Raw genomic sequence first — 12,962 nt, forward strand, 5'->3', positions numbered from 1 at the left:
ATTAAGGAATCAGGAATTAATTGATTATTTTATTACATGGTTTGCAAAAAATAAAGAGAGTGGGTTTGTATGATATCTGTTGTAATTGCACTGGCAGACATGGCCAAGTTGAGCATATGTGTTCCTCATCCATCTGTCAGGGTTGTCCCTGACAGTTTGATCAAGTTTTAGTTTTCCTCTGCGTTTGTCTTAGTTTCATGTCTTTATTTCCTGTCAGCACTCTTATTTTGATTCAGTTTCCTGTTTGTTCCCTGAGTGCTTTGTCCCCTCAGCTGTGGTTGATTGGCACCTGGCCACACCTGGTGTCAGTCAGCCAGCTGCCTATTTATACCTCTCCTGCCCTCCAGTCACTGCTGGATCATTGTCATTATAGTGTCTACCTGAATGTCATTAGAATAATTGTCACTTGTCACTTACCGGCTACCAATTTGTCGTTGTAGCTCCGTCTACTTTTGTCCACTCCGCTTTAGTCACAGTTCCTTCGTGTCACAGTAAGTGTTTTTTGTTTCTTGTCCATAGTGTAGCCTTTGTGCTATTTTAGTTTATAGCCTAGTTTGTTCTCCGCCTTGTGCGCGTGTAGCGATGTAGTACTCCTTTGCGTTGTGTTTTTTCTGGCTCAAACAGGGTTTATTCTGGTAAAAACAGTCATAAAGAGTCTTCAATCAGCCTTCTCTATACATTCTAAACTGTCACATGGAAGATAGCAGACTGACTAGCATGTTAATCACACGATAAAAAAACACACAATGCCTGGTAAAAACAGTCATAAAGAGTCTTCAATCAGCCTTCTCTATACATTCTAAACCTGCACAGAAATAAAACAAAACTTAACATAAATGTGTCTCCTTTAAGCCTTCAGCAACACAGCTAGCCTGCTAATAAGTTTGCTGAAAGCTAATTGACGGGGCGCCAGAGAGCACAACTTACCGTCACATGGAAGATAGCAGACTGACTACACATACGGGCCTCAGCCTGGAAGTCTGCTGGGACATGTGACGTTCAGTGACCATAAAAAAATAGGAAATTACAGTACTAAACTTAGAATAATAACATTTGCAAAATAAAGAGTCACATTACATAATGTGTAAATATAATAAATTAGATAAGATGACATTAAAATAAAATGACATTAAAATAAGAAGAGTAGTAAGACAGTAAGCAATTGAGATCATAAATTACCTCTGTTACACGCGCCTTTTGTTTGTGTTTTGCCATAGTATTTGAATTAAATCATGTTTTCTCACACAACGCCTGCCATCATCTCTGCACCTTGGGGTTCGTATCCAGCAAACTCTGACACCATCACTCATATTTTGGGCATGTTTATGTTCATTGTACTTTAACAAATTCTGAGAAATAAAGCCACAATTGCTGAAGTAGAATGTTTTTGTTTTTTGGCTTTTTTGGAGTAATGAACTTTGATTCCACTGTTACCACTTTATCTGTGTGTAATACACAATCCTTGGATCATACATTTGCTGCTGGGTGGAAACCTTATATGTCTAAAACCATTCCTTTATTATTTGTGAAAATAGCAGATCTGCAAGCTTACAATGGGTTGAACTTATAAATCTGCTGCTATTTTCACAACTTATGTGACACTGCCCAACAGCAATCTCCAATACTTATTGACCTAAATTAATTTGTTAAAAGACTATACTTATATTATACTTTGTATTCTTTTTTTTTTGGACTAAAACCTTTTTGACTTTTCATCGACTAAAACTAGACTAAAACCCTTTTGAGTTTTCGTCGACTAAAACTATCACATATAAAAGTGACTAAAATGTGACTAAAACTAATAAGCATTTTAGTCCAAAAGACTAAGACTAAGACTAAATGTAAGATGGTTGTCAAAAACAACACTGCATAACAGGACCCTCTAAACATTTGTACCCACGTACATCACTTAAAACTTTTAGCATATCAGAATGTGGAATGGATTAATGAACTAAGTAGTAAAATGATCCACTTTAAAAACGTGCTCAACCTCAGTGTTCAAGTACAATAAAAATCCTGATAAGCATCTTGAACTTGATCAAAAGTCTGATAATTGTATTAATCTCTTAATGTGAATAAAAATCTATCCACATGAACCTTATTGATTATTTAATTGGAATTATTGAGCAGAGGAAGTGAACAAACAAATGTGTTAGAAATGGAATAAGCTCTGCTTCTCCCTGCTCCTTTTCAGACATGTCGTAAAAAGAAACTGGTGTACCTTATTGTAACTGTAACCGTATGTTCCAAACTTATTAAAACCATAACCACCTTCTGGGTGGAAGTGCTGGCATTCGCAACCTTCTTTGACCCCAGGTGCTGGGTAAAACCAATGTCGGGAGACTGAGTCAGCATGGCGTTGGACTCTTTGTTCATGCACTTCTTACGTGGACTGAGACACAGAAAAAATAACCACACAAAGTTGACAAACAAGATGGCGAACGTTTGGAAAGTTTGTGTTGACAAAGTGAGGAACAAAACAATGAAGCACTGCGGTTTTTGTTTGGACTCCTTGGCAGAGGTTTTGTCTGAAGTGAGCTGATGAGCATCGAACTGGAGTTTGTTGTGTTTTTGATGAGCAACGAGCGTGACAAATGTGACTTTGGAGGAGGTACCGCCTCTGTAGTGACTCGCCGCACCTGAAGAAAGCATGTTTATGCTCAACAAGAAATATGTTGATAAAACATGAGTCACGCTGCCAGGGGGCGGGGCCTGCTCGCAAAAGGAGACCGGAGGACGCCTTCTTCTCCTGGCTTCAGCAAAGATGCTCAGACAGTCTGCCTGAAGTAAAGAAGCACAGACTCACAGAAAGTTTCTTCAACCAGAAGACACCATGACCTCGAATTTATTCATCATCTTAGTCTCTATTCTTCTAAGCAAAGGGAACGCCTGGCAAAACGACATCAAAGCACCGGGAGCCACTGCCATGGGAGATGTAGTCATCGGAGGAATATTCCCCATCCATCGCAAAGTGAATAGAAGTGAAGATTCCTTTGCTCCTCAGGAATATTCATGTCGCAAGTAAGATTCATACTCTTCCTGTTTTGTAGACAGAACAATTTTTTTTAACGTTTGTTTATCTCTTTTTTTTTTCATTTTATTTCTATTGACATCCAGCATCAGACATTCCTATCCATTACATCATATTCACATACATCTTATATCTGTTGTCTGCCCTAAATGTCCAAATGTTTTTTGTTTATATCCCAACCATACCACCCACCCCCCACCCCAAAAAGAAAGTAACAGCAAAAAAAACAACAAAGTAATATCTACACATACAACAATTGAATAAACAAAAAATAAATGATAATACATTAATAATAATCAGAAATAAAATAATTAAAAAATATATAAACAGATACATATATGTATATATACACACACACATACACATGTACATACATACATACCTGTACACATATAGAGAGTAATCCTTTTTTTTTTTGAGTAGTACAATCACTAATTCGTAAAATTAAAGTCAGGTTTATGGGGCGTGACATAATTGACCCAGTTTTCCCAGTATGAAGTAAATTTTTCCAATTTATAATTAATAAAGGCAGTTATCTTCTCCATTTTATATATGTCCATTGTGATTTCCATCCATTGCTTCAAAGTTGGGCTATCCTGGGATTTCCATTTCCTAGTATTGGTCTTTTTACAGGCCACCAGTAGGATATTCATTAAGTGTTTATCTTTCTTCAGCCAGTCCTGAGGTACATGTCCAAAAAACAAAGTTTTACTTTTAAGGGGTATTTCACGTTTGAAAATATCCTGTAGAGCTTGGTGTATCTCTTTCCAATAGTCCTTTATGATGGAGCAGTCCCAGAAAACATGGTGGTGGTTTGCATTTGAATTCCCACAATTTCTCCAGCAGACAGGGGAGTTGTTATCATAGTGAGACTTCTGAGAAGGTGTAATAAAAAATCTTATCAAGCTTTTCCAGCCAAACTCCCTCCACTTGGGTGAGCTGGTACAAGTCCATTGATATTTCCATATTATTGTCCATTCTTCCTCAGATATAGTTATCCCTCCTTCCTTCTCCCATTTTATTTTAATATATGAAGTTGAATATGATTTCATATTCAACAGACCCTTACACAAGCATGAAATACTTCTATCAATAGTTTCTGAATTGTAGGCTTTTGTAAACAATTCAATCAAACATATACTCGTCTTTGTGACACTTTTCACCTTCATATTAACATGTCGCAACTGCAAATATCGATAGAAGTCTTGGTTTTCTAATATAAATGTCCTTTTAATAGTTTCAAAACTATACATTTTTTCATCTTTCATTACACTACATAAAGCTGTTATACCCTTAGATATCCAGTCCTTAAATCTTGAGTCTAATTTATTAGGTGTAAACTCTGTATCATAGGCACACCATTTAAGAACTGCAATATCACTCTCGAGTTTGTATTCCTTTATAATCATTTTCCACACTTTAAGGGTCTATTTCACCCATGGGTTATCAGTGTTATTTATGTGGGTCTGTAAATTGCTATCCGCCAGGATTGCTTGTATGGGGATGGAGGGCATTTCTTCTTCAATAATTTTCCATTGAGCAATGTATGAAGGGTTGCACCAGCATATCACTGCTCTCATCTGGGCTGCAAAATAATAATCTCGGAAGCAAGGTAAACCCCATCCTCCCTTTTGTTTGACCAATTGTAAAGTTTTGAGACGAACTCTTGGCCTTTTACTTTGCCATATATACCTTGATAGCATTTTGTCCCATTCATTGAATTGGTTTTGGTTAATCTCTATTGGCAGGGTTTGAAATAGGTACAGCAATCTTGGCAGTACATTCATTTTGATGGAATCAATTCTAGAGCTAAGGCTAAAAAAAGGAATTAAGTTCCATCTTGCTATGTCATCTTTTATTTTTTTATGTATGGGTAGATAATTGTATTCTGATAATTTTGTTAGATCTTTTGGCAAATTAATGCCCAGGTATTTAAAAGACTCTGTTTGCCATATCAAAGGGTAACTACTTCTGATTTCCCCTGGTGGGTTATAATTATATGAGAGTAAATGGGTTTTACCTATATTGATTTTATATCCTGATAGTTGACCATACAGTTCAAATGATTGCATTAATTTAGGGAGCGAGTATGTTAGGTGTCCGATGTAGACCAAAATGTCATCTGCATAGTGGGGAGTAAAACAGGTATTAATTCTTTTTTAAATTCCTTATACCACTCTGCCGTGTAACCGTCTGATCCTGGCAATTTACTTAGTTTAAGCCTATTAATTGCAACTTTTAATTCATTTTCAGTTATTTCTGCAGATATTGTTTGGTTTTGTTTGTCATCTAAAATAGGTAAATCCAGGGAGTTCAGGAAGCTGTCAATTTGGGTTATGCTCCTACTACAGACCTCAGAGTATAAAGTTTTATAAAAATGTTCGAAGGCTTCCTGAATTTCGTTTGGTTTAGTTTTTATCTCTTTTGTTCTTGGATCCCTGATTTTATGAATTGTGTTTTCCGCTATCTTTTTTTTTAGTTTCCAGGCCAATATTTTCATAGACTTAGAGCCACTTTCATAGTGTCTCTGTTTCAAGAACATTAGATTTTTTTTTTATTTCTTTGTGGCCAAACTGTTAATTTCATTCCTAGTATTTCTTATTTCCCTAAATGTATCCTGTGCCAAATCTAGTTTGTGTTTTCTTTCTAATTATTTTAGTTTTTTTATTAAGTCATTTGATTTTGTATTCTCATTTTTTTTCTTAAAGGAAGATATTGCTATAATTTTCCCTCTTAAAACAGCCTTCAGGGTATCCCATAACATGGGAGGCGAAACCTCTCCTGTGTCATTGAACTCCAAGAAGAGATTAATTTCAGATTTAATTTGTGTTTTAAATGATAGGTCATTCAGCAGACTTGAGTTTAGTTGCCATGTATTCTTTTTTTGCCCTCAGATTAAAGTCAATAGATAGGTATATAGGTGCATGGTCACTTAAATCTATCAATTTTATCTTTATCCTTAACGAATGTTAGAAAATAATCTATTCTTGTATAAAGACAGTGTGGCGCAGAGAAATAAGTATAATCCCTTCTGTCTGGAAAAAAGTCTCGCCATATGTCAATTAAGCCTACTTCCTCAAAAAGTGTGTTTACTTTCTTATAAAGGGGTTTAACGTTATGTATTTTTGTACTAGATGAGTCCAATTTTGGCTGTAGATATATATTTAAATCCCCACCACAAATCAAAAAACCTTCGGTTTCCGTTACCATAATATTGGTGATTTTTTGGAAGAAATTAATATCACTCCCAGGGGGTGCATAGACATTCAGTAAGGTGATTGGGTTCCCATCTATCTTTCCCTTTACTAAAATAAATCTACCCTCTTTATCACCAATTTCCAGTACTTTTTCAAAATTTAGCTTTTTTGAGATGAGAATTGCAACTCCTCTCCTATGTCCTAATTTATATGACGAAAAAAACAAATGAGTGAAGCCCATTCTCTTTAGTTTTACATGCTCCTTGTCAGTTAAATGGGTCTCCTGTAAATATACTATGTGGGCTTGTTCTGTCCTCACCTTTGATAATATTTTATTGCGTTTAATTGGGTTCAGTAGCCCATTAACATTAAACGATACACATTTTACTTTGTCACTAACCATATGTATTTACTTGTAAGTATACCAATAAAATATTCAAAATAAAACCTAGCAAGTCTACTCCCATAACGAAAAAATTGAAATAGCAAATAAAACAAAGCAAAATAACTAAAATTTTTTTTAAAAGAACAGAAGAAAAAAGAAAAGTGTAGTTCCAAGGCAGGGGTCTCTAATAGATGACCCTGAGTTAAGCTAGATAAAACGTCTAGCTGTGGGGGAAATCCTCTCTCAACTATGGGCTGAGGGCCCCCATTATGGCACTTGGTAGAAAGAGAAAAAAAATCTCTGTTCATTACATAGATACATCCCTCATTTGTATTTTTTCTCATCTCGCTGGGGTTATTATATAAACGCAAATGTCATAGAAGGAATTTAAAGTCACCTGTTTTGGTTCTGTTCATCTTACCAACACTTTAAGAAGTCAGTCAAAATTAACAGGTCCTCCGGAGAAGGCGATGATTATCTTCTGAAGGCTTGCAGTCTCTGCTTGATGCTTTTCTCTGGCTCCTCACCTGTCCCCTCCCGGCTCCTTCCTCCCATGATCTCCCAGGCGGAGCGGGACAGCTGATCCAGCAGGCTCTCCCTCGGCGTAATCACGCTGACTGGCAGTCCTCTGTCCTTCATGTCTTTTGTCGCCTCCTTTGCTGTCCGGTACAGCTGCGTGCCGTCCTCATAAAACACTCGTAATTTGGCCGGGAACGGAGTCTGGAAGCGGATATTTTTTTGCTTTAACACTCGCTTGGCTTCAGCATATTCTTTCCTCTTTTGCAGGACTGCTGGGGGGTAATCCTGGTCAAAGTATATTTGTCTCCCGTTCAGAAAAATCTTCTTCTTTCCCCAGGCTTTACGCATGACATCTTCTTTCATCCTGTAGCGGAGGAATTTGACTATTATTGCTTGTCTTCTCTGTCTCCGGCGGGTCTTGGCGCGAACGCGCGGTGCGCCCCTTCGATGTCGAGTTGCGTAGTTACGGGGATCTCCAACATGTCCCGCAGCAGTTTTTCCACAAACTCTGGAATGGACGGTTCCTCGGCTCCTTCGGGAACATTGTATATCCTCAAGTTCGGGATCTCCCTTCATAGTCGATTAGTTTGTTTTCTTGCTGATTAATGACTTTTATCATGTTGTCCAACACATACTCCACGTTTTGAATCCGGTCCTCCACCTTCTCAATTCGCTCCTCTGTGTCTGTTATGTGTTGTTTAATGTTGGTGAGCTCGGATTTAATATCGCTCAGCTGTTCTTTTATGTCCTTTCGGAAGTCCCGAATCTCCTCCAGAACTTGGACTAACCCTTCGGCGTCCGCCTCCTTTGAGCGAGGGTTAGCATTAGCACCGCCATCTTGTAGCTTTACAGGTGAGCTGTTCGCGGACACAGAGCTTTCCTCATTTACAGGTTCTGCACCGATATTTGCTCGATTTCCTCTAGTTTTCCCCATTCTTGCCCCTTTTGTTTATTCAGAGATTATCTGAAACTTTGGCACTTTACGGTCTAACGGGGCGAAATAACTTTTCTCACGAGGGAGCTGTTACTCTAAGCTGCCATTCAGCTTGGTGACGTCACCGGAACTCTCACATCACGTTTGTTTATCTCAGTCGTGGTACATACAGCTGTTGGTAGAGGTTCCCAGCAGGCATAAAACACTGAAACAACGTTTAGAACTTGTTGAATTTGCAACTCAAACCTAACGTTGAAACATGCTTTGTAAGGACGTTTATTCAAAGTTGAGTTCTGACATTGATTTGATTATTGATTTGTGGTCATCTCCCAACTAATATTGTACAACTCAAACTTAACTTTGTAGCAACATGCTTTTTGACAATGTTTATTCAATGTTGGGTTCTGACATTGATTTGACCATTGAAATTTGGTCATTTCCAAACTAATAGTCTACAACTCAAACCTAATGTTGAAACAACATGCTTTTTGACAACGTTTATTCAATGTTGGGACAAGCGGTAGAAAATGGATGGATGGATGGGTTCTGACATTGATTTGATCATTGAATTTTGGCCATTTCCCAACTAATATTCTACAACACAAATACAAAGTTGAAACAACATGCTTTTTGACAATGTTTATTCAATGTCGGGTTCTGACAATGATTTGACCATTGAATTTTGGTCATTTCCCAACTAATATTCTACAACTCAAACTTAACGTTGAAACAACATGCTTTTTGACAATGTTTATTCAATGTTGGGTTCTGATGTTGATTTGATCATTGAAATTTGGTCATTTCCCAACTAATATTCTACACCTCAAACTTAACGTTGAAACAACATGCTTATTGACAACGTTTATTCAAAGTTGGGTTCTGACATAGAATTTTCGTCATTTCCCAACCAACAACATGGATCCAACGTTGGACATCAACATTGTATCAATTTACAAATACAACTATTTTGCAACGCTGTGTCTAAGTCACTTTTAAAGGGCATGTACGTATAATCAACGTTGTGTCAATGTCTTGTGCCTGCTGGCTTATCAATACTATGTTCATGTTGCGTGGAAAAGACAGAATTACACAGAGTTCATTCAGTATGTTTGAAAAGTAATAACAAACTCCGGCCGTCAAAAATATGACAGCTAGTAATTACAGAAATGATAGGCGTTGTAGACGTTGTGCACATATTGTTCTGGGGAAAGTTTGATGCACGTTATAATTATATAATGCAAAAGTGAAAATTAAAACAGAAGCATGGGAATTTGGCATCAAACAAATGTTTCCATTGCCAAACCTTAAAGTTACAGTCCTCCTGTACTTTATATAATTATTATGGCTGGCATATTCATTTGATGTTTTTACAGCTTCTGTGATTTTTATTATTAAGAGTTTGGATGAATCCTGGACAAAATTGTAAACATATACAGGACATACATCTTGTAATAACAATAATAATAATAATAATAATAATAATAGGTGCAGCTGAAGTTTCTAGAACAAGCTTTACATCAAAAGACACATCCACTAAAGAAAGAAATAATAATCATAAAATAAAATAAAAAAGTTTAGTTTTTTTACACAATGTGTAAACACATAAAATAAACTTTTTTCAAAAGAAAATCTTTCAATGAGTCTTTAATTATTCAAATGTATTTATGGTGATGTCGTCACAATATCACCACAACATTTAAATAAGTTCCTTATTCTCTTTTATTACGACACAAAGTCAATTATACACAATTACTAAACAAAATCAAAAACTTCCATCGATTACTCATTTAAATCCTTCTTTCTTTTTGTCCCCAAAGTCCTCCTGTGTCCAAGGAATTATTTCCTGAATTTGTAAAACAAAAACCACACCAGTATCCTCTCACTGGACTCCTACAGTACATGCAGAAGGTATTTTCCACATTGTTATATTACAGCCTTTTTCCAAAATGGAATCAATTCATTTTTGTACTCAACATTGTACACACAATACCCCATAATGACAACGTGAAAAAGTTTTTGCAAATGTATTAAAAATCACAAGTATGTGAGTATTCACAGCCTTTGCTCAATACTTAGTTGATGCACTTTTGGCAGCAATTCCAGTCTCAAGTCTTTTTGAACATGATGCCACAAGCTTGGCACACCTATCTTTAGGTGCTTTCAACCATTCCGCTTTGCAGCACATCTTAAGCTCCATCAGGTTGGATGGGAAGTCTTGGTTTTCCTCCAGGATGTCTCTGTACATTGCTGCATTCATCTTTTCCTCTATTCTGACCAGTCTGCCAGTTCCTGCCACTAAAAAGCGTCCCCACAGCATGATGCTGCCACCACCATGCTTCACTGGGATGGTATTGGCCTGGTGATGAGCGATGCCTTGTTTTCTCCAAACATGATGCCCGGTCTTCAATCTTTGTCTCATCAGACCAGAGAACTCAGTTTCTCATGGTCTGAGAGTCTTTCAGGGGCATTTGGGCAAACGTTTCACTAAGAAATGGCTTCTGTCTGGCCACTCTACTATACGAGCCTGATTGGTGGAAGGTTCTCCTCTCTCCACAGAGGAATGCTGTAGCTCTGACAGAGGGACCATCGAGAGTCCTGGTGGTTCCAAACTTCTTCCATTATGGATGATGGAGGCCACTGTGCTCATTGGGGCCTTCAATGCAGCAGATATTTTTCTGTACCGTTCCCCAGATTTCTACCTGGAGACAATCCTGTCCTAGATTCCTACATACGATTCTTTGGACTTCATGCTTGGTTTGTGCTCTGCCGTGCACTGTCAAGCGTGGGACCTTATATATAGACTGGTGTGTGCCTTTCCAACCAACTGAATTTACCCCAGGTGGACTCAAGGAGGATCATTTGAAACAGGAAGCACCTGATCTCACTTTTGAGCTTCATGGTAACAATAATAGTAATGTCAATACTTATGTACATGTGTTTTCTTTGTTTTTAATTTTCAATGCATTTGCAAAAAAATTATAAAATAACTTTTTCACATTTTTGTTATGTGTGTAGAAAATTGAGGACAAAAATGAATGATTCCATTTTGGAATAAGGCTGTAACATAACACAATGTGGAAAAAGTAAAGCGCTGTGAGTACTTTTCATATGCCATCCATCCATCCATCCATCCATCTTTTTCCGCTTATCCGAGGTCGGGTCGCGGGGGCAGCAGCCTAAGCAGGGAGGCCCAGACTTCCCTCTCCCCAGCCACTTTGTCCAGCTCTCCCCCCCCCCCCCCCCCCCCCCCAATTTGGTCAGCACAAGATCTTCCATTTCTGAAACCAGCCTGGTTTTCCCTCAGTTGTGCATCGACCAATTTCCGCATCCTTTCTAGTAGTATGTGGTTAAGCACCTTCTCTGGCGTTGAGAGGAGCATAATTCCCCTGTAGTTTGTACACTCCCTGAGGTCTCCTTTCTTGGGAATCTTTATGATGTTGCCATCTCTCCAGTCTGATGGGACTTTTTCTTCCTCCCAGATAGCTTGCATAAAATGGAAAAGCATGCTGGAGGATGTTTCGATATCTGCTTTGAGAGCTTCTGCTGGTAGCTCATCTGGCCCTTCTGCCTTTCCTGCTCTCAATGCTTTGATGGCCTTCCTGATTTCCAGTTTGGTGGGGGGGGGAGGGGTTGCAGTTTATTTCAAGCATGATTGGAGCTGGTGGAATATCTGCAGTCAGTTGAGGGGGCTCTCTGTTGAGTAGGTCTTGAAAGTGATCAGTCCATCTCTGGAGTTGATCTTCCTTGGTTGTAAGGAGTGTACCATTTGTGTCTTTAATATACATTTGGGCTTGTTTAAATTTGCCGGTGAGTTTTTTTGTGGTTAGATAGAGTTCTTTCAGATTGTTCTTCCCTGCTGCTTCCTCTGCCTGCGGTGCTAGATCCTCGATGTACTTCTTCTTGTCCCTTCTGACACTCTTCTTCACATCCTTGTTTACTACTTCATATTCTCTTTGTGCTGCTGCCTTTCCTGCTCTAGTTCTGCATCTGTTAACTACCTCCTTTTTCTCCCTTCTCTCACTCACTTTCTTGTGGGTTTCTGTGGATAGCCAAGGTTTGTTTGTGGACTTTTTTCTCCCTACCACTTCTGCACAGGTCTCCCTCCATGTGGACTTCAAACCTTCCCAAATCCCTTCTACAGTTCCTGGTGCTTGTGTTGTCTGGTCCTGTAGTGCTTGAAACCGGTTGTGTAATGTGACTTGGTATAGTTCCAAAGTGCCTGTATCTTGGAATTGTTGTATGTTGAATTTGATCCTCCTTCCTCTTGGTTTCATGCATTTCAATTTCAACTGGAATCTTGCTGTGACTAGGTGGTGGTCAGATGCAGCGTCAGCTCCTCTTTTCGCTCTGACATCAAGCAGTGAGCGCCTGAATTTCCGGCTAATGCAGTTGTGATCAATCTGGTTTTCAGCTGTATTATATAAATATATATATTATATATATAATGTATTATATATGAAAATCACCTCGTCAGGGGATTTTATATATATATTTTATATTTGATATATAAAATCCCCTGACAAGCATGGAAACCTGCGAAACAGGCTTGTAGGGACGATATAGCCTCTTGTGTATTCCCTTCGGGGTCGCGGGGGGCGCTGGAGCCTATCTCAGCTACAATCGGGCGGAAGGCGGGGTACACCCTGGACAAGTAGCCACCTCATCGCAGTATATATATACATATATATATATATATGTATATATATACATATATATATATATATATATATGTCTTTATTGTTATAGTTGTTTTACTGTAAAATATGTCTTTATTGTTATAGTTGTTTTACTGTAAAGTCAACAGGAATAGACAATATGCAGCAACATACTGTATATAAAGCTTACAAATACATTTCATTCACTGATGAAGGAAGGGAATGAAACAAAACAATAATC

General features: G+C 38.1%; 1 protein-coding gene and 1 long non-coding RNA gene across 3 annotated transcripts in view; one reads left to right on the plus strand and one right to left on the minus strand.

Moving 5' to 3' along the window:
• Positions 1 to 359: 359 nt before the first annotated feature.
• The window catches only part of LOC133635826 (G-protein coupled receptor family C group 6 member A-like), a 29,617-nt gene continuing 17,014 nt past the window's right edge, over positions 360 to 12,962 (plus strand). Inside the window, exons 1-2 of one of the 2 annotated variants that reach the window (XM_062029158.1) lie at positions 360 to 491; positions 2,878 to 3,021. In XM_062029158.1, coding sequence (XP_061885142.1) covers positions 2,927 to 3,021 — 95 coding nt within the window. In that variant the 5' untranslated portion in view covers positions 360 to 491; positions 2,878 to 2,926. Of the gene's footprint in view, positions 492 to 2,782; positions 3,022 to 12,962 lie in introns of those variants that run through there. The other variant, XM_062029157.1, reaches the window with a different exon arrangement.
• Positions 2,801 to 12,962, minus strand: part of LOC133635830 (uncharacterized) — a 159,028-nt gene continuing 148,866 nt past the window's right edge. The window contains exon 3 of the long non-coding RNA XR_009822126.1: positions 2,801 to 3,039. This is a non-coding gene — a long non-coding RNA (uncharacterized LOC133635830). The remainder of the gene's footprint in view (positions 3,040 to 12,962) is intronic.

The sequence above is a fragment of the Entelurus aequoreus genome, linkage group LG20 (assembly GCF_033978785.1).
Source record: "Entelurus aequoreus isolate RoL-2023_Sb linkage group LG20, RoL_Eaeq_v1.1, whole genome shotgun sequence".
In the NCBI taxonomy this organism is placed as follows: Eukaryota; Metazoa; Chordata; class Actinopteri; order Syngnathiformes; family Syngnathidae; genus Entelurus; species Entelurus aequoreus.